Source organism: Uranotaenia lowii, chromosome 1, assembly GCF_029784155.1.
Source record: "Uranotaenia lowii strain MFRU-FL chromosome 1, ASM2978415v1, whole genome shotgun sequence".
Lineage (NCBI taxonomy): Eukaryota > Metazoa > Arthropoda > Insecta > Diptera > Culicidae > Uranotaenia > Uranotaenia lowii.
Genome location: NC_073691.1, coordinates 84,442,470 through 84,467,469, shown reverse-complemented (window position 1 = coordinate 84,467,469; position 25,000 = coordinate 84,442,470). Strand labels below are relative to the sequence as shown.

Genomic DNA, 25,000 nt, shown 5'->3' with positions numbered 1-25,000 from the left:
CATTTTTCTTGAAATTTTCTTATGAGAGGTCTAGCAAGTCCCTGTTAATATTAAATGATAATTTTAGAATGCATGGTGATTGAACGGGATGAAAATCCCCGAAAAAAAGCAATTTTATGGATCTGTTTTAGATAATCGTTCAAAACAAACAAAAAAAATTTAAAAAATCACCAACTACCAATTTGTACAGAAATTTTACTTACAAGTTGAAGGTTTAAAATCTGCAGTAAATCCAAAAAAAAATATTTTTCACAAATTTTTTTCTTGTTAATATAGCCCTGTTTATTATCAATCATTTGATGTCTAGTCTAAACTTGTCTAATGAGTGCGTATCTAGGTCTCAAATATCAGGTATCATATCTAATGTCTCAGTTTTAAGGCCTGAAGTCTCATGTCTCATCAGAATCTTATCATTTACATATTTTAAAAGGGTGAACTCCACAGGAGGCACTTCTTCCTAAAATTTGAGTTTGATTTCAAACACTAAATCTGAAATCTGTAACTGCTAAAAACCAATGTTGAATTCTGAACTCGGATTCAAATTCTGTAGGTTCATCTCAATTCTTATTTTGAATCTATGAGCTAAAAAGCATTTTAAAGTACATATTGGTATCGAGATGCAATGGGATGCTTAAACTGCAAAACGAGGTTTCAGATTACAGAGGGAGTACTCTTCATTCTGCGCCCTCGTGTCCAAACTCCCACCAGCTAGTGAAAGACTGTTTGCATCGCATAAAGATCAATAGTGGTGGCTCCGAATCTGAAGATGTAGGAAAAAAAAGTGCTAAAGCATATTCCAAGCCAGCATAGCATATCTGCTGACTGAACTGAAGGCTCTCTCGAAACTCATTTTCATTCAATGATTGTTCCACTTACGCGGACTTTTGACGTCGTCGTTTGCTGCTCTCCCTTCGAACCTGCCGCGCTGTTGTTCCTTCACCAGTCGCTTCCCCCTTTGACCGACTGCCTTCATACAACCAACCCAGCCCAGCGCACTATAAACTTGTTTTGAAGATGACGACTACACCACACAACAACACTCGGACGAACAGACTGGGAAACGCACCTTCGCTCTGATCCACGATATCCAGTTAGGTTGTTCTTCTTTATTCTGCAGAAGTTAATCCAATTTTCGCCTTAATCTGGCCATTCTTTTCTCCATTTTGACGCATTTTATCCACAAACTTGCATCAACGTGAGAATCATTCAATTAGGTTCTGATTTATTGATGGTGGTTTAGAGACGGCGATGCGAAGCACTGTTCTATTTATTTGTCGCCAATCGAAATGGAATGAACTCGAAATGAGGTTGGGAACACTGTCCGCGTTGGCCGTAGTAAAATTTTGTTCTCGTGCTAAAGTTTTTAAAATCTATTCCAAAAATACGATCTTGGATTGTTTTTACTTCATTAAGCTGACTGTTTTTAACCTACCAACTCGTGAAATTAAAATGTGAAGTGAAATATAGTGTGTAAATAAACAAAATTTGATATTTTTATGAGCAACAGAAATACTGGGGCTAGTACTACGCCCTCCGGACCAATCCAGGATTTATGGTTTCAACTAGCCAAGGGTTTCATTGAATAACATCGGAAAGAATGTGGTCAGCTTAAATTCAGGATAAGTACCCTTTTACAATTTTTATTTTTATCTCATTTTATTTCATTTTAAAGATTTAACAAATATTTTGTTTTTTAAATTTGGTTATCCCAGCTCAAAACTTGAAAGCGAGCTAAAAATTGAAATGAAATATTTCAATTTAATGAAAGATTGCACACAAGTTTATATGCCGATAAATTTGTTAGCATATTTTTAGGCGTTTTCCTGTCGCGCTTGGTTGTGTTCGTTGTGGTGAGCACTATGTTCAACCGAAATTCACCGCAATAGAACACCTTTACATATATTCATTAAAACTAGAACATAACCAGGTTAGAATGCAACAAATAAGATTTTGAGCTATTCGTGCAGTTTGACAGTTTGTTTTTAAAATTTTTTAAAATCATATGAATCTGTAATACTTAACTATTTGTCTCAAAACTTGATCTTAAAAGTGCACTACAATTAAAAGTCTCTGAACAACTTCCAAACTGCCCAGGAATATTTTTCATGCAGCTGAGTATTAATCTTAAAAGGAGCGCGCCTGTAATTTAAAAAGTCTATTACTGTTACATTGAACTTTATGTTGTTATACTTTTTTTTGTTGTTGTAATTGTAAATGTTAATATTGTTAATATTTTATAAAACAGATCACAAAATGATCCAATAGTGGCAAATTTAACGGCAAGCGGTGAGTGATATGAAATTCGCGTGGATGAATCATCACAGAAGATGATAGTCCCCTACAAAAGATGTCAAATTCACTCAAGATTGCATACAAGATATGTAACATGATAACGGTTCATCCATCAAATACACCACTCCGGAAACTTGTTCTTTTCGAGGCAACTGCATATCTTCAGGCGTTTAACTACTAGAATCCGTGAAAAGTTCTAAGTATTGATCTTTGATTTCGAGAGAATCAACAAATAAATAGTTCTTTAAAATATTGTATGTTTTAATATTAATAATTATAAATGGTAATCTAATTTAGTAAAATGAAGAATTAAAACAATTTCAAAAACGCAAACTGAAATAAAAATTTTAGAAAACACAGATGAAACGCATATTTTAAAATTAATTCGTCTAACTGCTAACTTATTTCTTTTTGTTTTGAATTCACTTCACATCGTAGTGAATTCGAGTTCTGACTTTTTTTTAAATTTTGATTAGCATCTTTAGACATAACGAAAAAAACTAATATATTGAGTTTTCAAACTTGTTAGGAATTATTTTTTCTAGATATCTGTATATTTAACAATCAATGCCGAGGACTTCAAAAAGTGTATTTAAAAAGGTATAAAAATTTGTAAAACAAGAGGTTGTATTTTTTTTTTTTTTCATTTGATTTTAATTGTGGTTCTTTTTCTACATACAAAAAACATAGTGTGAGGATACTTTTTTTCCATTTAAATAGGATTTTAACCGTCGAGATATTTGCAATATTTGATTGAACATATGATGTAGCATATATGAAATCAATCTTATAATCAGATTAGTTTATAGTCAATCAAATTGCCAAACAAGCCTGAGATTAAAAAAAATTAAAATGGGAACGAAGAATGGCCCAATAGTCGTACGGGTTCACCACAGTGAATATTATTGATTTATCATTTAAAAAGAAATAAATGATAAAAGCGTTGATGTGGGTGGACTTCAAAAAAGATCAGTGAAATAGAAGTAAAGTAAAGTTTTTTCCCAGTAGGTATTTTGATCATTGAATGACATGTTCAGGTGTTAAAATTGTAAATAGTTTCAAAATTCAAATGCAGAGTGCGCCAGCCTTTCATATAATCAAAGATTCAAACCTGAAACGTCTTTATCCGTTAGCATTCAGATGGTTTTTCGAAGTGATTGTTTTTCGGGATTTAGTATCAGAACATTAAAAAAAAAATAGAAGCATAGTCACTTAAATTGTATTAAAAAATGTAATATGCTTGGTATAAGCCGTTTCAAGTGAAAAAATTACAAAAAAAAAGTAATATGCTTAATTATGTGTAAATAAGTGCAGAAGAATGTTTTATCTCATTAAAAAGTTAGAAGTTTTTAAAGGATTCATAGAAGTAGGCTTTGTGATGATTTGTTTTGAGCAAATTCTAAAAAAAACAAGTAAAGTGGTCAGTGTAACAACCAGTAATTACTGTAAAATAGTAACATGCACGTTTAAAAAGTACCATAATATTTTCTGAACATTCCAATTCATGCTTTCCTGATACTAAATACATTTGGAATTTGTTACTATTCGGTTTGTCAGTTGGAGCGTAATGTTTTCAAACATTTCTTTATCGCGGTATCAAATTGATACCTATTTCCAAATGAAAATCGAGAATCAATATACAATACGGTTCAGGAATTTGATTAGCGAATTGTAAGAGATGAGGAAAACAGTTTAAAATAACTAGATCCATGCACTTGTCAGAGGTGTTTCCAGATCTTATCCTTTAACCCACATTCCCAATCAAAATTATTTGCTAGGATGCAGAGGTAACCTCGGTCCTAAAGCGCAAATTTATGTCTTTCATCCCTTTCTCTATTTTTCCTAACTATCTATTGACTACTAGGACGTGGCCGGCGCCGTTATTGATGTTCAAAGAGAGAGCATGAATTTTGTACATTGAGAATGAGTTTCTAATCCCAAGAACCATTCTTTTGACCCTTGTACAAAATTGATGGCCTCGGTCAATCACGGAGTAGCAACCATTGGCGATGTGGAACTTGTTCTACTGAGCCACGCCTGAGATCATGGAATTCGAAATGCATTTATTTTAAAATACTGTCAATCATAAAAAATGTTTTTTTCAAAACTTTAATATGTTGAGTATAATTTATAAAACTGTTCATAGATTATTTACACTTCAAAAACTATTAATGATGCATTTCGGGTTCAATGATAAGGGTGGATGTGAGTAGTCAATCAAGCTAAGCTAAGCTAAGCTAATCGAAATGGAATGAACTCAGCAACCACATGCAAAAATATACGCAACTTTTAAAATTAGTCACTGAACGCACTTGCTGTCGCCAACTTGATTTTATTGATGAAAACGACAATAATTGATGGCCATCGCACGGAAATGGTGACACGACACGCCGATTGTATTCTTTTAATAAACACACACTGAACGGTTTGAATCAAAGACCGAATTTCTTCCACTCTGCTTTTTTGTTTAAGTACATACATGCAATTAGAATATTGGCTGCGGGGGTCTACCACCCACCTCCTCGAAGATGTGCACCAGCAGCAGTAGCCAGCTGTCAAACGGGATGGTCTAATTCAAACGCATAGACAAATTGATTCACCAATCGGGGAGAAAACGCCCCATTTGTGGGGAGAAAAGGCCGCCGAGATACCTTCTTCGCGATGCCCTTATTCCGCCCAACAACGACAGAAAAAAAATCCCCAAGAAACCAAACCCACGGAGGCGATCTTCGTATACACGGTCCCGGTTTGAGAAAACTTCCCCAGAGCTTGTAAACCCAAAGAAACAGACAAACAGCCACGACGAACGGCCGACGATGGATGACTAAAAGCCCCACTACGACGACTACGACGATGACTACATCATCAACAAACAAAACTTCTTGCTTCAACAACCCAATCTACGATTTAGCGAAACTCCTATGAGAAAAAAAAACATAGAAAATGTAGCTACGCTCAGAGCAAAGCCCAACATCAGCGACGTGACGGCGAGACGTCGTAAAGAGTTGAATTCGTATTGGAATCATCAACCAAACATGGAAGGAAGGAGCAATAATTTTCTCACTTAAAGGGGTAGGAGAACGAAAACAACTGAGTTTTGAGATTTCATAATTTTAAAACGAAAAATTACAGATTTCAGAAGTAATCAAAATATTTATCTTTAATTTCTAGAAAATAAATCCGAAGTGACGACCTCATACTCTTTTTTCGACTGTTCACCTTCCTCAAAGGAAGGTGAGGAAAATCCGGCATGCAGAGCACAGCAAAAGCAAACATGAACGATTTCCTATCGGAAAGTCAACACTTTTCAGCTCAGCCGTCCAAATAACACAAATACCATGCAAATACAGCGTGGCTGAACGCACACCGAGGTGTTGAATACACGATGCTTCACCGATACCATCATCAGGATCGTCAGAGGGAAGTGAGAGTGGAGAGAATCGCACGAGAGAACTTGCTGGATTGCATGCTCTGTTTTCGATGTTTCCAATAGGATTGGGTGGGTTATGTTCGTACGTAGCGTCTCATGCAAAGGTGGGCCAGAATGTTTTGCAGCATGAGAATGAATGGTGCAGCATGTATCGCGCAACAATATATTTCAACCGTTATGTTCATATGACACGTGCTGAGCGTTACACACATGTTCTAATTAGGGAGGTCACAAAAATTTCAGGACAATATCAAGCATTCTTTGCACATCATTTCGGTCAATATGACACAATTGGATGTTTGAAGGCTTAACTTTTCTCATGCGGATTCAAGGAATTTTCTTTCTTCTTGGACCTCAAGTGAACTCCTAAATATTCAATTTTGAATCTTAACCTTTTGTGCACTGTTTTGATAGCGTTTTGTACCTGAAGGCTTGGAATAAGCTTACTCCAGCGGGCTTTCCCTTCCCGAGGAAAAATAATAATAATAATAATAATAATAATTATGGACGTGTCACATTTTCGAAACGGCTTCGACTGATTTTAAAGATTGTCAGATTAAAATTAGGATTTTATTTAGAATTTAGAACTGTGAGTGATGAACTCAGAAATAAGAAGGAAAAACAGATAATTCATAATGCTTAGTTCAGAAATCAAAGTTTGAAATTCAACATTAAGAGTTTTGACGGCAGAATTTAGACATCAGGATTCACTTTTGAAAACTGAGAATTTAGAATTCAGATTTCAAAATTAAGAAATGAAAATTCGTGGATTAGATATCAGATATAGGAATTTTTTCATTTCGAATTCAGATTCAAAATTCAGGTACTTATAGAAATCAAATTCAGAGTACTCAGAATTTAGATTGAGTCTCAGAATTCCGATTCTAAATTTAATCTGAAATGGCAGATGCAGTTCACATCAAGGATTTCGATACAAGACTGATTTTTTAGGCAGGAAGTATAAATTCATATTTTCAGGAGATTTGGCGACTTTCTCATTTTCAGGACAGAGTTGACATTTCGTAACACCTATGAGATTATTTGACGATCTACTGTTTGATCAAATTAAAAATCGACGAACTCAATCACGAAAGGCTTTCTCAAAAGCTATGATTCATTTCAACTTACCTCAGTAGTTCCTTTTGGGACGTCTACTCCAGCCGAGTTTATTCGTTTCATCCTTGAATGTTCTTGAATTTCGTGATTTTTTCACCTGTTCGGAGTTATAAAAACATGACCGAGGGCAACGAAGAGAGGACTTCGGATCAAACAGTTTTCTGCATTACCAATGACGTTACAATAGCATATTTTAATCAATTCAGAAAGCCGTCTAAGCAGTAATAAATGCCATAAATGGTACCTTATTGGGAAGGAAATTCAGCACCGGCCTCCCCGAATAGCTTCTTCAGTACGTCCATTCCAATCACATCACTGCCGGCAGCCAGCGCCTGCAAATCTAGCACCGGTTTCCCTTCCGATGATGATGTACCGGGAATGGAAGAAGATGCCGTAGTACTATCGTCTGTTCGGTTTGGTTTTTTCACCTTGGATCGATGGCGTTTGGCCAGTGCCGATGCCGACTCGGAGCTACCCAGGGCTTTGTCCAGCGCAGTTGGCACCCGTCGATAATCGTAGTCCTGATCCACCCGGGCCACTATGTTGAGCCGGTGCTCTTCACTGGTGACGTACAGATCTTCCGGTTTGTGGTGCACATTGTGGGCATCGAATGCTTTTTTATTGTAGAACACCGAATCACAGGTGCTACACTTTAGCATTTCGTCGGGGATTGCACATCGTTCTTCGGCCGTATGATGATCTTCCACGTGTTTCAGCAGGTTAAATTTAAGCATGTACTCCGATCCACACAGGTGGCAGTAGAAAATAGAAATGATTTCGCCGGCTTGGTTGAGCCGTACTTTTTTCGAGGGATTTGGAATGAAGGGGTGGGCCATCATACGTTTTTCCAAATTGTGTGCAGTCTTTACATGTAATTCCATGGCGGTTTGCGAAACAAATTCGGCGCCGCAGAAGCCACAAATAAAATCTAGCCGTGGAGTCTGAAAACGAAAATTATCAGATTACCTATAAACTATAAACTTCAAATAGGTCAAAATGAACCACTCACCTTGGTCTGCTTCTTTTCGTCACGATGTTCCAGATTATGGTGCTGCTCCAGTGCAACCTTCAAAGGGAACAGTCGGCCGCAAAGTTGGCAGAAATAATTTTTGCTTTCGTAGCTGTGCTTTCGATTTTTGTGCTCTATCGCCCGGGACATGGTCGTGAACGTTTCCGGGCACCATTCGCACTCGATTAGCATCAGCGAACTGGTGACTGGCCGGGTACCTTGTCGTTGTTTTCCCTTTTCGTCGGGGTTGTCAGCAATCCGTCCCGATTCCAGTCCATGCTTCAGAAAGTGTACTTTCAGCAGCGCTTGATTTGAAAATTTGCTTTTACAGAATGTGCATTCGAATGATTTCCGAGAATCCTCCAACTGCTTCGTGGGTTTACTTGAGGGTGAAGTGATCGCTGTTGCTGACTTCAATTTGGAAGTAGAACTTTTGAGTTTTATTTTTTTGAGTATTTTCTTCTCGCCGTTTTTCTCCAGGATGATTGATTTAGAAGTCGTGGGACCATCAGCAGAGATGGGTTTTCTTTTCAACGGATGTTGTTCTGCGGAAGAAGACGATTGTTCCGACATACTACATACGATGGAAATAGTAGCGGCCAATAAAGAACTAGAAGCTTTTCGCACTATTGATAAAAATCCGTAAAATCTTTGATGTTTTGTTTTGACAATTTTGGGGTAACAAATGAAAAGAATGTAATCGCGAAAAGTATTTAGTACAAACGTTAGCACAATGTGAAAGTGATGTTGCTCGTTTCCTTCCATCACAAAAATTTAATCACATACATTTTTCTGAATTAAAACAATAATACACTTTTTTGGGAATTTATACAATAATTTTCACGAAATTGGAATGTTTAGCGCATTCGTATTTTTACCGATATTTTATATGAAACGGTTTTATGCGAAAAATGACTCACACCCTTCTAATTTTTGTTTACCACCCCCTTTTGCGGTTTTTGTACTAAAACATTGTTTGGGTGACAAGCAACTAGTTGATTTTCCATTTTCTCGTTTTTCCAATTATTTAGTAACCAAAATTACAGCTTAAATTGTGGCGAAAGTGTAGTTAACTAGATGAAATTTTAGCAAACGAGAAAGTGAAACATGAGCAACAGCTTCCCGTACCAGAACCACCTGCAGAACGGCAACGGCAACCATTCGTCGATCGGCCGTGACCCGAATCAGCAGCAAGGTTTGATGGTCGATCAAGGTGCCGGAGATGGTGGCGGCATAACCGAGCACGACGCAGTCAACCAGCGGTTTCTGGAACGGCCCGGGGAGCCACCGGAACAAGCGTTCTGTCTATCCTGTGGCGTCCACTTCCTGAAGGAAACCATTGCCGAAGTCATCAAACATTACGGCGACAATCGGCATCCGCAGTTCTACAGTCCGTGTTTGTACTGCAAGGGAAAGGTGCACCGCTATCGGGACGGGAAAGGGGTGCTGCAGTTCTATCACGATTGCTATCGGAGCACTAAGAATCTGGATCAGTAGCAATGCAAGGTTCTTAGTTCCATAAATGGACAAACAAGTCTCAAGGTTTACTACATTGAATGGGCTATGATTCAAAAATATCCACTTCGATACAATCTCAAACCAAGATTTCATTCATTCCTAGTTATTTTTTAGCATTGGTTTTATAATCCTTTGATCATGTTTTGAGCACCTATTTATTAAGATTATTTAATTAAATATCCCCAGTGAAGCTTTTTGTGCACCAAAGAGTTAGCTTTAATCGATTAATCTAGTATTATTGACCTTCCAGATACTGAAAATCGAAACTTTTTGTTTGTAAGATTAAAAAAAAAACAAGAAAAAACATTCTAAATACATAAACAAAAAAGATCTGATGAAGACTGAAACTTGAATTTTTCTTTTTTGATGGCTTAGCATGTATAGTGATATTTATACTGTGTTTCCAGAATTGAGGAATAAAATAACGATTAAGTGTAAGTTTGTTTGTTGATTAAATCCGAATAATTCCAGTTTTTTATGAAATAAAATAAGATCATCGCTGTTAGACTTTTTTTTTAATGAAATGGGGTTCGAAAATTGATAAATCCAGATTTAAATTCAAAGACTAGTTGGTCCTATTCTATATAAAAATTCTTGGTATCTTTAACTATCTGTGATTGAACTTACATGACATACCATTTCCTTGTCATCACATGACGATATCGATAGCTTGTGGTGACGGTCCTGTTCAAACGGAATCTGCAGTGATGCTGCAGCTTTGTATTCGGCCTAGGAGGCAGAACTCGGACAGTGAGTTTAGGCGTACAGGAGGCCTGAAAGAGGACAGAATAGGCTTGCGGGAATCGCACTTCTGAATCCTGATGCTGTTTTGAACAGCTGCTGAAAAGAAAAGAGCAGTAAACAAAAACCGGAAATTTAATGTTCGATTGATTTCCCTTGTCCCATTTGAATCTATTCGACCACAAAAACACACACCTAAAGATCCGAAACCGGGAATTCGATTTCCGTAACGGAAGTTCCGTTTCTTTCGCTTTATTTTTATCTTTTTTTGCACTGAGACAAATTCAGCTCTCAAAAGTTCATTTTTTCCTTGTTGTTTATCTCATTGAGCGAGGGGTACTCAAAACGAAACAAATTTTAAAATCAAAGGTTTTGTAGCCATTTTAAAGTTAAATATGTATAATGTTCTAAATCTGGATGTTGAATCTTGCAGCCGATTTCTACATGCGAGCTTTAATTCTGATTTTGAAATCCTAGTCCTTATTTTCGCCGCGCGTGTCACTCGATTCCAGGAGTCGCTTTAGGTGAGCAACGTCACTTCTGAAGAACTTTGGGAATGAACCTCTGTTACTTCACTTACACCAACTATCGAATAATTTGATTAGAGTCCCAAAACACGCGCGATTCTATATAAGAGCCCCTAAATATGATTTTTAAATCTGAATCTTGAACATCAATTCAGAATTTAAACTTGAAGCAGAGTTCTGAGTATGAATTCTGAATCTTGACTGTAAATTTAGACCCGGTTCGGAATTTGGACCATGAAATCTGTATTTAGATACCTGAATTTGTATTAAGAAATCGATTTTATCGCTGTCATTGAGAAACATAAGCTTCTCTATTTAACTGCAATGAACGGATTTCTCCTAATCAAAATACACCACATGTTTTTTTGTTTATTTATTCAAACGAATTTATTCGCAAACTTACACAAACAACTACAAAGTTCGGATCGGGTTAGCCTTAGCTCGAAAAAAGTTCAAATTCAGCAGTCTATACAATCTACTAACCAACTACCACTAAACATTAGATTGAAGACAAACTCATTGAGCTCATTATTGTATAAATGTAAGGGCCATCGAAACAGCTTGAGGAAATCGTTAAACTTAGGTCTGGCACAATGACAGTAACATTGGTTTTGATCAAAAAAAAAAAATATTTACAGCAAAAAGTTTTTGGTACTGATATCCGTGAATTTTCTAAGAGTAGGTTTAAAGAATGTCGGATAATAGCTTATTAGTAAAGTGATAATATGAATAATCAATCGTATGGATGAGATGAAACGAAAAAAAAAGAAAACTTGTCAGTAAACAATAAACCTAAACCTCTTCTTCCGCATCGCTCGGAACTTCCGGCACAACCCCACTATCATCCACCTGCCGCAGGTCGTTGTTGTGCTTCTGATTGGTCTCCTCCTTTTCGGCCTCTCCTTCCTGGAGCATTTCCGTGAGCACCTCGACCAGATTGCGAGCCTCCTGCAGCATCTCCTTGGACAGGTTGAGTTCCTCTTCCATGGAGGCGAGCTTTTCGTGTAGTTCCTGGTTCTCGTTAAGCGATTCTTCGAGGGCCTGGCGACGTTTCTCGGCCAGCACCTCCCAGTACTGCTCGCTGGGCCCCTCCTGGGAGGTCAGATCTTCGACGGTGACGGTGGATTTTTTATTGGAGGAACCTGAAGTAGACGGACGTTTTTCCGGGGACGTCTGGCAGGATTGGGATTGGACCAGTTTCTTGCGCTTCTGCTCCACACCGTCAACTGCCTCAGTGCTTTTTTGGGTAAGAAAAGTTTAAGAATGATAAAACAATTTCACGTGAATCTGTTTTGAAACTAAGAAAAGCTGAGTGACCTTTGAGGTATTCAGAACATAATAAATTATTTAAAATTTAAGACAATTTACAAAAAACAAAAACAACTTACAATATCGTCTTCTTGACCATTTCCTTGTGGGCCAGAAAGGCCGGAAGTTTGACCGACTTCAGTACATTTTCCTTGTTCATCGTTGCCACGTTCTGGACGTCCTTGAGAAGCTTGCGCGAATTCCGCGAATGTTCCTGTCCGGGAAGAAGACGATTTATCGCCTAATTTTTAACTTACATTCACACAGAAAATCAACTTTCGGGGACAAGCAAAATGGACTACTCCCGATAATGGCAAACAACAAAATAAAACAAAAAAGGGAACGAACTAAACTATGAAAACATCTATTGAAAAGGACACCATTTTTGTTGTTACGGCTCGCCAACGGCTGATACAAAAGAAAATCTAACCGCCACCATAACAGGTAACTTTAATCCATTTATAAACTTACCTCCTGTTCCGCGGATGATTCCACTTGAACGACTATTTTTCCACTGGCACCGGACATATTTGATTGAATTATTTTTTTAACAAAACTGATTTAAAACGGGATTTCCAGAGATTATTTTTGTTTTCGTCAGAATTTAGCGTCCTTCAATTTCTTTTGTTTCGGTATTTTTGAAACAAAAATTGCGCCGAAAAAGGCGAATTGTACTAAACCTTTCAGCTGGCAGGGCTGTATCCAGTTTTTAATGATGTATGTACTAAACTCGTCTAAATTTGGTTATGGTATCTGTGATGCCAGGTGTCCTGATTTAAAACACTGTTTTTTTTTTATCAATTGGTCAGATATTGCCGGGATTTTTCACAGCGTGCACAAGTTTCCCAGACAAATAGTATTCAAAAACTCTTCTGCCACTGGCAGAGGTTCCAGATGGTTTTGTCAAAAAATCAAGACACCGCGATGAAAAAAAATATAATTTCCAAGGCACCACTATAGATTTATGGAAATACGCGATATTTCTGTAAACGTTATGTCCAGAGCTGAGGAATTCTCTCAACACGCACGCAAAAAAAGGTATAGTGCAAAATGATAGCGAAGTAGACATGAAATTTTTGTTTCGATTTATCAATTGATTTTTTTTAAATCAACCAGGCATCCGGTGACTAAGAGCACCTGTATCCGTGGTCCGAACAGTCGGTTTAGACCCAAATTCCAAACTGGTGGTCCACTATACCATTTTCAAATCAACTGTTTTTAGAACTGGTATAAGGATTGGTTCAATACAGAGCAGATTTGGACCCAATTTTACGCAGTTCTAATCCCTTTCATTTCTTTGTGTCCATTTAGCAGTTAATAGATTACGAATGGGGTTGCCATTTTTTTTCACTGGATTGGATCTAATTTTGTTCGTCCAATTCTTGTACAAATTAGACCCAAGAATAGATCACGGATACAGGTGCTCTAACGACAGCAAAACGATGCACTGCATTAAAAGTTGGACTCCGAATGAGATGATCTGATATTGATTTGACAGATCACACAAATATCTCAATGCGCGTTTACGAAGTGATCGCGGTCCTATTCAGTGCGCTATGTACAATATTTTGCGGAAATTTCGAGAATGAAACATTGCATCTACTCTGGGAGTCTGGACACAAAGTTAAAGCACCAGGGGGGTGACAGCCCTATACTTTGTCATTGATTTTGACAACCATCAAAATTACGGGCCCACGATTTTGTGGGCCCATAACAAACTTGACATTTTGCTGTCAAGGAACCGGACTATAGTGACATCTATAGATGTCAAATCCTAGAGAATTATGAATGATTGCTCACTAACACAACAATCATTCTGGTTCCTCATTGGTTAAAATTTTGACTTTTTCAACTCTGTACTGCTTTGAGAGGAAAACACCATAAATGTTTCTCCCGATGGATAGAAAAAAAGAAAAAGATTCTTGTTCGCAAGAAGAACCAGATTGTCACCCCCAGGGCTTATAGATCTAGGGTGGAACAACTTTGACAAAAAGTAGGCGCGGTGAAGAAGTGGGCACGGAAGCCAAAATTTTGACAGCCTATTACATTGTTTACGTTTGGTGTCAAAGAAAATCAATGAAAAGTATAACGAAACAATCGTGCATTGGTAGTGGTGTTTTATATGACGTCATCATCAACTTGATTAAAATCTTTTTTGTTTTTGTTTTACAACAAACAACAGTGGCTCTTTTTCTACCCCGTAATGCCATATCGGAAAAATAATCTCCTAGCTCCTCGGGCAAAAGCCGTGAAGCCCGATCTCCGAGCACTGTCTCCAGCAGCAGCAGTTCCTCCTGTTCAACGCCCTCCCTACTGAAGCAGAAAGTTAAACTGAAACCACCTGAAACCATTGCCGGACGCTTCGGAGTTGGTAGTATCCAACCGTTTGTCCGAATTATCGCCCGATGCCGCTGAACCAGGTCGTGATGTATTGTGTATTTTTCAACAACGGTAAGACTCAGCGGTCGATTCTGACCGAAGAAGAGACCCCCGGCCACAGCATGCAGTCCAAAAATCTTCGCACCAAAGTTTTCTCCGGCATCAAAACCTTTACTGCAATCGTGCCCAGCTTGTGCCCTGTGCATTCGACTGTTGCAGGAAAACAACGAGCTGCTGGATTGCAATATTGGAATCGGATTGGAATATCAGAAGTGAGCCCGTACCTGTTGGAGGACACTGACATCCTTTGGGAGCAGCACTGCAAACGACTTCCGAAGCCAAAAACGAAAGGAAAAAGTGTGCGAATCATGGCGGGAGATATACGCTGTAAGTTCCATTCATATAATTTCCGGTATGAACTCATAAAAACTTTTTTCTTCTTCAGAGGTAAAACTGAACCGTCTGACGGCCAACATCAGATGGCCCAAGTAGAGCAGACAGCAGCGGTCAGGAGATCCCAGCTAGCCTACGTTGACGCATCGATGGTCAAACCTCCTCGACAGGTGATAAGCAAGCAAATCAAGTACGCACAGCCATGGCTGCGTTTTTCACTGTTAGGGGGGAGCGTAAAGCGATCTGTATCAAATTAGTAAGGAAAAACTAGGAACGCAAGCTGTACACAGTAATCTGTTGATCAGTTAGAGCAATAGTCTCAGGGAATGGCGGGAACAAGCTCCGCATTGTTGAAAGGGTTTTGATTTGTCCGGTTAAGATTACGATTCAAATCGAATGGCGAAGGAAATAGAAAAGCTGATACCAGATCTTTTTGGTCTAAAACATGCAACCTACGCTGAATAGTATCGTTTTAAAAAAATTGTCTATATTGAAATTATTTATATTAGTTTTTTTATGAAATTTTAAAACAAAAAGTTTGAATAAAGATATTTTTCTAAATAAAAATGTCGGTTCTAGGTTTCAGTCATGCTTGACCATTATTGGACTTTCGTTCGTGGACATTTTACAGCAAGCTGGCCGTAATACTGTCTAGATTCTTTGAAATTCTTTGTTTCGATTTACGCGGCGGAGGTGCCACGAATTTATTATTCAGTTGAGGACTCTTGGTGTTCGCCTGTTGTTGCTAAAAAGCCTGGAACTTCGCCGTACATTCTGGGCCTGCAGGGCACCGCCGGTCACAATCGGTTTGGTGTTTGTACTTAGTTGCTGCAGCAGCATCGTTGTTTCCTAGAAAGATTAAACACTGAATTAAATACGGTAAAAGGAAATCGGGATAGCTAATTCTTACCGTGGTGTCGCTTTTCCTGTTAATTATGTTGCCCATTGTACCTGAATTGTCGTAGCCACGCATCTTTTTGTTACTGCACAGGAGAGTCATTGTTGCTGTATCGTATTCAGCTGTTGTTGGATTTGCACACCGGGAGATTGTTGCGGCTGATGACAACCGGTGGCCAAAGTCGAAAACCGCTGTGGCGAAGGTGTAATTATCAAATTCGATTGGTCACTGCTTTAAACTGGGCTATGCATTATAGGTAAAACACCGAAACTAGGAGTGGTAGGACTCATGGCGGCTAGATACTTAAACTGTTGCTTCCGGAAAGGGGTGCTCGAAAGCTGAAACACTTCACACTAACTTCACCGTCCTCCGGCTGGCATCGTTGGCCAGTGCCGCATTCAGTCTTTTGTGGCAGATTCTTGACAGCAACTCCAGCGCAAAGTATCCTATATCGCCGAACTCTTTGGTCACTTCGTCCAGATGCCGTACCCGCTAGTGGTCATCGTTGATGGGAGTGTGCTCAGCTTCTGAATATCTGAAGTAGGAAAATCATTGGTAACAGCTGATAATAGCTCAAAACTGAAAAAAGGAGACCCACTGTTTCAGATCGAAGGCACACTTGGAGAGGAAAAATTGACATTGCGTCGAGCAAACGCTCTTATTCGACAGTAACCAGCAGGCCTGGAACTTCGCCGTACATTCTGGGCCTGGAGGGCACCGCTTGTCGTGTCATCAACTGGTTGCCTGTCTGACTAAACACAATCGGTTCGGTGTTTGTACTTTGTTGCTGCAGCAGCATCGTTGTTGCCTAGAAAGAAAAAAAACTGGACTTAATACGGCAAAAGGAAATCGGGATAGCTTATTCTTACCGTGGTGACGCTTTTCCTGTACATTATGTTGCCCATTGTACCTAAATTGTGGTGGCCACGCATCTTTTTGTTACTACACAAAAGAGCCAACCGGTGGCAAAAGTCGAAAACTGCTGTGGCGAACTGCCACCACCTCCTACTCCTCCTCCCCCACCTCCGCCACTACCATTTCCGAACCAAACCACCGACGAGTTTAAGGCCGTTGGCTGACTAGTGGAAAATATATCGGTGCTCGAAAGCTGAAACACTTCCGTCGGATGAATGGGTTTAACTTCACCGCCCTCCGGCTGGCATCGTTGGCCAGTGCCGCACGTTCAGTCTTTTGACAGATCCTCGACGACATTTCCAGCGCAAAGCATCCGATATCGCCGAACTCTTTGGTCACTTCGTCCAGATGCCGTACCCGCAAGTGATCATCGTTGATTAGAATGTGCTCAGCTTCTGAGCCAGAAGGAGCAGACTTTCCTCGGATTCCGCTGTAGGAGAGAAAGATGTTAGAATTTACTGAAAAATTCACGAAACAAATTTTAAATACGCACTGTCACTGAACCGATATTATTCAGTCACTCCATAGTCAAAAACTGTGATACCTGCGTGCTTGATGCACTTTGATCCCTTCTTGTTTTGTAAACAATGTTACAGCATGGCTGAGTGGGCTCTTTGACATTTTACACCACCCTATGATCTATCAGCCCTGGTCACCCCCCTGTAAAGCACTGATCAAGTATCAATTACCTTCAGTGTAAGCTCGTCTAATTCAAAATGACATTTGCCTTTTAGTACAACAGCGATTTCACCAACACATTCACCGTCAGATGCGGCGTTTTCGCGTCGGTTGCGCGGAGTGCACCAACACAATCGCACCGATTTTCCCAACAGGCGCCTACTTCGGTGGACGATTTTCGCATTCACTCGTTTTGGTGGCTAGAGTAGTGTGTAACTTTTGGCGTTCGAAAGCGCAGAAACAAAAAATAAATCGTAAACGGAGCCAGACGAACGAATAACGGGTTCAAACATCAGCACCTGGACCCCCTGCATCCGGAATAACGCCGGCCAAAACAGTTTTTGGCACCGACTAGGACGAAAATCAGCATTGAAAAGGTATACACAGCTTCGAATGTTCCACTTTTTTTTGTGCAGCAAAATTGGTGGCAATAAAAATGGACGAAAATCATTCGAGAATCATCACCCCCTTAAAAATTGGTTTTTCCTTTTTTTGGTTTATTGACAGCTCTGCCAGCCGCGAGGTAAAATACCTGCTGCAAAAGACCGAAAACCTCGTTTTAAATCCCAAAGTATTTGCCGGAAGCTGCCACAAGGATGTCCGGAATTGCGATCGCGCGTCTCGGCGAGGAACGAAAAGCATGGCGTAAAGATCATCCCTTTGTAAGTTCGGTTTTCTTTTTTTTTTTCTTTTGATGTTTCGTGTTGCTGTTGCTGCTGGTTTTCTGGGGCTTCTTCTTCTTTCTCTTTAAAAGGCTGATGCCGAGGGTTGTTTTATTTATGTTTGCTTTTCGGGGTAGTATTGTTATCTTTGAGATAGTTCTACACTTGGGATATAAAATCGATTGAATTTGATTCTATTGCGTTTGGCCCAGAAAACAAGAAGTGCAAGACTATGGTTCGAGAGACTTGTTATGTGCAGCTATGATTGTTACACAGTTATCAGATATTTGTTGCCAAGAATGCATTTTAGGTTCATTCTTGTATTTTCATGATGCAGTGTGTTCAGGTTCTAGCTTAAGAACGGTAACCAATTGTGCCGTATCATTTTCTATGGTATAAATCAGCATCACTTTGTTGATTTTTCTGTATTTTGAATTGATGAAATAACAAAATTCTTCAGGTCAAATTCAGGGAAATTATTAGGGTAAAAACACTACTTATGGCACAGATACTAGATATTGAAAAATAATAAAGTACGAATCAATTAAATCTATAATATACAAGAAGAAACTAGAACAAAAAATAATTTTGTCATTAAAGCCTTTTCCCCCTATGTTTAAAATTTCTTGTAAGTATTTTAACTCTAGAAGTCTCAATCTACGAATCTAGAAGAAGCGTTCCGAATTTGACATGGTTTTTCGACTATTTGAGAAAACAAACTTATTTTGATTTTTTTTAAATCTAAGACATGACCTTATTATTGAACGTCCAATCTTGCCGTGGTTTCGTAAAGGAATGCATGTATGTACCTACTAATTTTTGAAACAAGATTGATTGCATGCTGTGAAATATGAACAAACCGGTATCGAATTTTGAATACGGCGAATGCGCCAAGACCTTTGTTTTGAGAAAAACGCATTCCAAGTTTCAGAAAATAAAATCAATTTCCTATTTAGCTGCGTACAATCATTTGCCTAAATAAGTCGCTAAAATGTTTTCAAATTTTTTTAATTTCATCACCCGATTCATAAATATAGCTTTTCCGTACTAATTACTTCAAAAAAAATAATAAATCTAACTGTGGGCCCTTTTACCACAGACTGGTGTTCTCATTTTGTTCATTCGCCAAATTGGAGCGCCCTTTTGAATTGCAGAATGGCTGTTCGCCTTTTGGATCCCTCATTAAAGAAGCAATATTCAAGCAAATTTCGGCTTGAAAGCGGGTCCAAATGATCACATTAATACATTAGCACATTCAACGATCTTATAAATGCTGATTTGTGCTTCTCCTCGTCCTGGGAAAACAAATTTCAAAAACTTCAATGCCCTTTTTACATCTCGAAATAACTATTGGCCCTTTTGTTCGCGACGAAATTTGGAGGGGAAATGGGCGAATGAACTGTGGGATTACACACTCATCAAAAAAGTTATTCGCCTTATTTAAAAAATTAAATTTTACTTCACTAAAATAAGAAAAGTTAAAAGAAGATCATATTTTCGGATGTAAAATAAATAGTTTAACGCATTTATGTGATTATCTGGATTTGTTTACAGTTGGCGCATTCGCCGTATTCATAATTTGATACCGAAACTGTCTCTTGGAACACAGTTTGCCCAATACTAGTATCTTTTCCAAGAATTTACAACAAAACATAAAACATGTTCTGGGATAAAATCGTTTTGAAAGATGGAGGACGTGAGCGGTAGAAGCCTTTACATTTTTTATTAGCCCTAATCTCGATTCCGAAAGTCTTGCCCTTTGAATTTCGTTTGAAAAGTTGCCTCAACATTAAACCAACGCTTCCGTCACGTTCTAGGGTTTTGTCGCTCGTCCAGTTAAGAACGCTGATGGCACACTAAATCTAATGACGTGGGAATGTGCTATTCCCGGAAAGAAGGGTGTAAGTATTGCAAAATCTCCGACAAAAATAATTTTATACAATCGAATTGATTTTTTTTAGACCCCCTGGGAAGGTGGTTTGTACAAGCTGCGAATGATCTTCAAGGACGATTACCCGACCAGTCCGCCAAAGTGCAAGTTCGAACCGCCGCTGTTCCACCCGAACGTGTACCCATCCGGAACCGTGTGTCTGTCGCTGCTGGATGAGGAGAAGGACTGGCGTCCGGCCATCACAATCAAGCAAATTCTACTCGGCATCCAGGACTTACTGAACGAACCCAACATCAAGGATCCGGCACAGGCTGAAGCTTACACCATCTATTGGTAAGGGCGAGATGATTTTCGTCAAATTTAATAAAGTGCTAACCTTCTCTCTATTATTTTTTACAGTCAAAACCGTTTGGAGTACGAGAAGCGAGTTCGAGCACAGGCCAGGGCTATGGCTGCTGCGGAATAAGAACACCGGGTCCCGCTGCTTCAAATTCTATCCCTCTAGTGTTAGGAAACGCTTATTGGCAACAGCTAGACGACAACAAGTTAAACACATCAAAAATTCACTCTCACACACATTTGCGGGCGCAAGAATTATCTGGAGTAAACATCATTGACTGCTGAACAAGTCCACAACTTGTGAAAAAAGAAGGAAAGAGGCACTCGGCGCTAGGCACTCATCTTCCTTAAAGGATGAGAAAAATTAGAATTGGTATTGTCCCATAAATAAGTGAATACAACAACCATAAATACTATTATTAAATATAAACTGATAATCTTTCCACTTTTCAAAACAGAACAAGAAACAAAAAAAAAACGCAGATAAATTTATTCAAGCATAGTTCTAAGATACTTTTTTAATTATTTTAGACTCGAAGGAGAAACAACCTGATATGGAAATAATAATAACAAAAAGCAAACTAAACAGGTGGATTCATTTTCCAACTCAAGCCCAGAAAAAATCGGTGTATATTAATGTGTTAGATATTTGAGAAACAGCCTTTGCTTGTTTATTTTTAGTTTTTTTGTAGAACTCCATAAGAATTTTACATTCTATCAAGAATAATTACAATTGGCGATAGGCCTGTTCGCAATCACCGTATACAATTTTCCGTGTGTGAAAGCGAGAAACCACTAGCTTCATTCCAAATTCACTCAGATCTGCTGTTATTCTTATGGAAATCTATGTAAGAGTATGCTCGGATACCGTCAATTCGTTGAAATATGGTGTCGAAATAACGGAAGCTCCTCGAGCGCATTTTACGGTCGTCCGGCAATGCATATGACGAAAAACAAGAAGTAATCTCTGAAAAAGCTGTTTCGATTACTACGACGGTGTCATCCGGTATCAGTTTCTATTTTTTTTCCATTTTCTTATCATGTCCTTCTCGTCTTTGACTGTCTTCTTGCTCTTCCGAAGTTCCGGTTTCATTATTGGTCAGTACTGCTCCACCGGGCGCAGCTCCGGACAGTTTGGCGGGTTCATGTCCTTTGGAAGAAAATTGGCCTCATACCACTCCAGGAAACTTTCAGAATAGTGGCATGATGCCAAATTTGGCCAAAATAGCGGAGCTTCGTCGTGCTGATGCTAGAAAGGAAAAGGCGCTTCTCGATGCACTCAGATTTGTAGATTTCGCCATTTACTGTGCCCTTTGTCATGAAAGGCTCACTCCTTAGTGCGCAAGAGCAGATGGCCTGCCAAACGAGATATTTGGAGGCGAACTTCGACATTTTCTTCTTCTTAAATTTGTCGTCCACATCGAACTTGCTCTTGCCGGCGAAAAACTCCAACCCCGGAAATTGCTTTAAATCGATTCTTATGTACGTTTCGTCGTCCATCACACAGCAGTCATATTTTGTCAGTATTTTCTCGAAGAGTTCCGGTGCCCAAGTTTTAACCGTCGATTGTTGCCGCTCATCGCGGTTTGGGACGTTCTGTACCTTGTATGTATGTAGTCCAGCTCTCTTCTTTGCATTCTGTACGTAGCTCTTCGACATGCCGATCTTTTAAGCCAAATCACGGCTTGAGACGTTGGTGTCGTGTCCGGAGGAAACTTTTTCGGATTTACTTATGGAAATCCTCAAAGCTTCTTGCAGAAACTTACCGCACATCCGATCGTCACAACAATATTCTCTTAACTGATGCTCTTACCTTTCTTCCGTTTTTTTCACTCGGAGAAACCGATTACGAATGCACCAATACAGATCCACTTGAAATGTGCATTCGCTAAGTGTGAGTAATTTCGATACGAATTTGTCGGAGTGTTTTATTTCTCTTGTCAGCTCACAGACAATGGATAATCTAGTTGTGTTCATTTAATTTCTTAATTTAAATTCAATCCTTCATAATATTCATAATTTTTGTATTATAAATTCGCTTTAATGAATATGTTTATCTATTATCCTAGTTAAGTTAACTTTCTTATTTGGTTATTATTTGAAATCATATTTTACTTTATCTATGTTTTTATTTATCTCATTCTCTTTGTTCCTATTCTCTACATCCCTCTCCTCGCCTACTCTTTATTTTAAATTTTTAATAAATATATTTGTTTTTATGGTTAACCTCTTTTCTTTTAAACTGACACTTCACTTTTGACTTTCTTTTCTTACTTTTTATTACCTTGTTACTATGAAATTGTTACTTATATGTCAGCCCAACAGGACTTCGTTTATCAAAACTGATATTACATGTTGAAAACATCTCATGTTACGGGATCCTTCATAATTTTCAATCTTGTTGCTTCTCATATTTACTCTGTTCATTTTATTATTATTATTGGTTCATGGCATAAACAAAGTCACCGAATAGCTTCTAGTATCTTAACCTAAAATATCTCACGTTTCCGGTACTCATCTATCATCTTCTCATCTTGTAATTTTTAAATTTCTTTTTTTCTTCTCAACTGATAATTTTCGCTATTTCTCATAATTCTATTGGCTCGTCTTTTTTCTGCTGTAACAACAAACTTCTCGTCTTCTCATTTGAATCTTTCCATTTTCTCATTTTAAATTCCTGGCATTTTTTCGTCGTCTCATCCCCCAGCTTTAATATCGTGGCGAAAGATCTTTCTTCGGAACTGCCCTGAATTCATTTTTCATTAGATATTGAATCTCTTATCATTTTTCTGCACCAAGGGACATTTTTCAATTCCTTCTTTCTTCTTCTCATCTCTCTAGTTTTTCAAATCGTTTGATTTGCTAATTGTTCTGTCTTTTTTTCGGTTTAAACTCTTTTTTTCCCATCATATTTTCCGTTTTATTTTCTTATCGTTTCATTTTCCCATCTCATTTCCCGTTTTCTCAGTTTAATACTTTCTGACTATCATCTTCTCAAATATTTGTCTCAATATTTATTTCTTTTTCTCATCTCTCATTTTTTTTTCTTTTTATTTCTCATTTTTCAACTTATTCTCTTCTCATATTTTCCTCTTATCATTGTTTTTTATTCATATTATTTGATCATGCCCTTAGCAAAGTCAACAAATAATACCATCTCAACCACTTCAATATCTCATCTTGTTATCTTATTGTTTCTGCTGTCACTTTTTCTGATTTTCTTAGTCATCATTTTTTTTTTAACATCACATCTTCTATTCTTCTTATCTTATCATTATTTGTTTCAATTTACTCTCCTTATCTTTTTATATTAATGTTTCCATTTTTAGTTTGAGCTTTTCTTTTTTTTTTTTTGGGAGCTTCATGCTATTTTAAAAATATCAACCTCACTTTGATTCAGAATGTATCTCATATGAATTCCATGATCAAAATTGAAACACCTACTTTCTAATTTGGTTTCAATTTGAAATCATATTCTACTTTATCTTATTTTTTTTATTTATCTCATTCTCTTTGTTCCTATTCTCTACATCCCTCTCCTCGCCTACTCTTTATTTTATATTTTTAATGAATATATTTGTTTTTATGGTTAACCTCTTTTCTTTTCAACTGACATTTCACTTTTGACTTTCTTTTCTTACTTTTTATCACCTTTTAACAATGAAATTGTTACTTATATGTCAGCCCAACAGGACTTTGTTTATTGTTTAAAAAATGTTTTTTGACAATCATATCAAAACTGATTTTACATGTTGAAAACATCTCATGTTACGGGGTCCATCATAATTTTCAATCTTTTTGCTTCTCATATTTACTCTGATCATTTTTTAATATTATTTTTTCATGACATTAAACAAAGTCACCGAATAATACAATTTTAACCGCGTCGATTTCTCATCTTATTAATTTCTTCTCGTCTTATCTTTCTAGCTTCTTAACCTAAAATATCTCATGTTTCCGGTACTCATATATCATCTTCTCATCTTGTTATTTTTTACATTTTTTTTCTTCTTCTCAACTGATAATTTTCGCTATTTCTCATAATTCTATTGGCTCGTCTTTTTTCTGCTGTAACAACCAACCTCTCGTCTTCTCATTTGAATCTTTCCATTTTCTCATTTTAAATTCCTGGCATTTTTCGTCGTCTCATCACCTAGCTTTAATATCGTGGCGAAAGATCTTTCTTAGGAACTGCCCTGAATTCATTTTTCATTAGATATTGAATCACTTATCATTTTTCTGCTCCAAGGGACATTTTTTCGATTCCTTCTTTCTTCTTCTCATCTATCTAGTTTTTCAAATCGTTTGATTTGATTATTTTTGTTTCTTTTTTTGGTTTAAACTCTTTTTTTCCCATCACATTTTCCGTTTTATTTTCTTATCGTTACATTTGTCCCATCTCATTTCTCGTTTTCTCAGTTTAATACTTTCTGACTAGGTATCATCTTCTCAAATATTTATCTCAATATTTATTTCTTCTTCTCATCTCTCATTTTTTTATCTTTTTATTTCTCATTTTTCAATTTCTCCTTTTCTCATATTTTCCTTTTTATCATTTTTTGTATTCAGATTATTTGATCATGCCCTTAGCAAAGTCAACAAATAATACCATTTCAACCACTTCAATATCTCATCTTATTATCTTATTGTTTCTGCTGTTACTTTTTCTAATTTTCGACTTTTTTTCCTACGGCCACTCAGAGCCGGGAAAAGGCCACTCAGAGCCTGAAAAGACCACTCGAGGTCTGTTAGTCTGCCACTCGAAGCAAGACTTTTTCTCCAACGGCCACTCAGAGCCGGGAAAAGGCCACTCAAAGCCTGAAAAGACCACTCGAGGTCTGCTAGTCTGCCACTCGAAGCAAGACTTTTTCTCCAACGGCGACTCAGAGCCGGGAAAAGGCCAC

At 37.9% G+C, this 25,000-nt stretch overlaps 4 protein-coding genes and 1 long non-coding RNA gene across 5 annotated transcripts; 1 reads left to right on the top strand and 4 right to left on the bottom strand.

Annotated features, from left to right (window-relative positions):
- Positions 1 to 7,004: 7,004 nt before the first annotated feature.
- On the bottom strand, positions 7,005 to 8,762 carry LOC129754471 (zinc finger and BTB domain-containing protein 40-like). The gene is made up of 2 exons (XM_055750573.1): positions 7,848 to 8,762; positions 7,005 to 7,779 (listed from the first exon to the last, which is right to left on the bottom strand). Exons 1-2 carry the CDS (start codon positions 8,610 to 8,612, stop codon positions 7,084 to 7,086), a joined length of 1,461 nt encoding a protein of 486 aa, XP_055606548.1. The 5' UTR covers positions 8,613 to 8,762; the 3' UTR covers positions 7,005 to 7,083.
- Positions 8,763 to 10,991: 2,229 nt separating this feature from the next.
- LOC129738575 (geminin) lies at positions 10,992 to 12,602 on the bottom strand. The gene is made up of 3 exons (XM_055729806.1): positions 12,413 to 12,602; positions 12,022 to 12,155; positions 10,992 to 11,870 (listed from the first exon to the last, which is right to left on the bottom strand). Exons 1-3 carry the CDS (start codon positions 12,467 to 12,469, stop codon positions 11,426 to 11,428), a joined length of 636 nt encoding a protein of 211 aa, XP_055585781.1. The 5' UTR covers positions 12,470 to 12,602; the 3' UTR covers positions 10,992 to 11,425.
- A 1,305-nt stretch (positions 12,603 to 13,907) lies between these two features.
- LOC129757019 (uncharacterized) lies at positions 13,908 to 16,635 on the bottom strand. Its single transcript, XR_008739589.1, has 4 exons — positions 16,481 to 16,635; positions 16,210 to 16,419; positions 15,624 to 16,146; positions 13,908 to 15,562 (listed from the first exon to the last, which is right to left on the bottom strand). It is a non-coding gene; the product is annotated as an uncharacterized LOC129757019 (long non-coding RNA).
- Positions 16,636 to 16,639: 4 nt separating this feature from the next.
- Positions 16,640 to 17,147, bottom strand: LOC129737577 (cell division cycle protein 27 homolog). Its single transcript, XM_055728737.1, has 2 exons — positions 17,071 to 17,147; positions 16,640 to 16,956 (listed from the first exon to the last, which is right to left on the bottom strand). Exons 1-2 carry the CDS (start codon positions 17,145 to 17,147, stop codon positions 16,674 to 16,676), a joined length of 360 nt encoding a protein of 119 aa, XP_055584712.1. The 3' UTR covers positions 16,640 to 16,673.
- A 207-nt stretch (positions 17,148 to 17,354) lies between these two features.
- On the top strand, positions 17,355 to 20,682 carry LOC129753641 (SUMO-conjugating enzyme UBC9-B). Its single transcript, XM_055749477.1, has 5 exons — positions 17,355 to 17,581; positions 17,712 to 17,866; positions 19,684 to 19,767; positions 19,828 to 20,090; positions 20,157 to 20,682. The coding sequence occupies exons 2-5, from the start codon at positions 17,801 to 17,803 to the stop codon at positions 20,221 to 20,223; spliced, it is 480 nt and encodes a 159-aa protein (XP_055605452.1). The 5' UTR covers positions 17,355 to 17,581; positions 17,712 to 17,800; the 3' UTR covers positions 20,224 to 20,682.
- Positions 20,683 to 25,000: the final 4,318 nt, after the last annotated feature.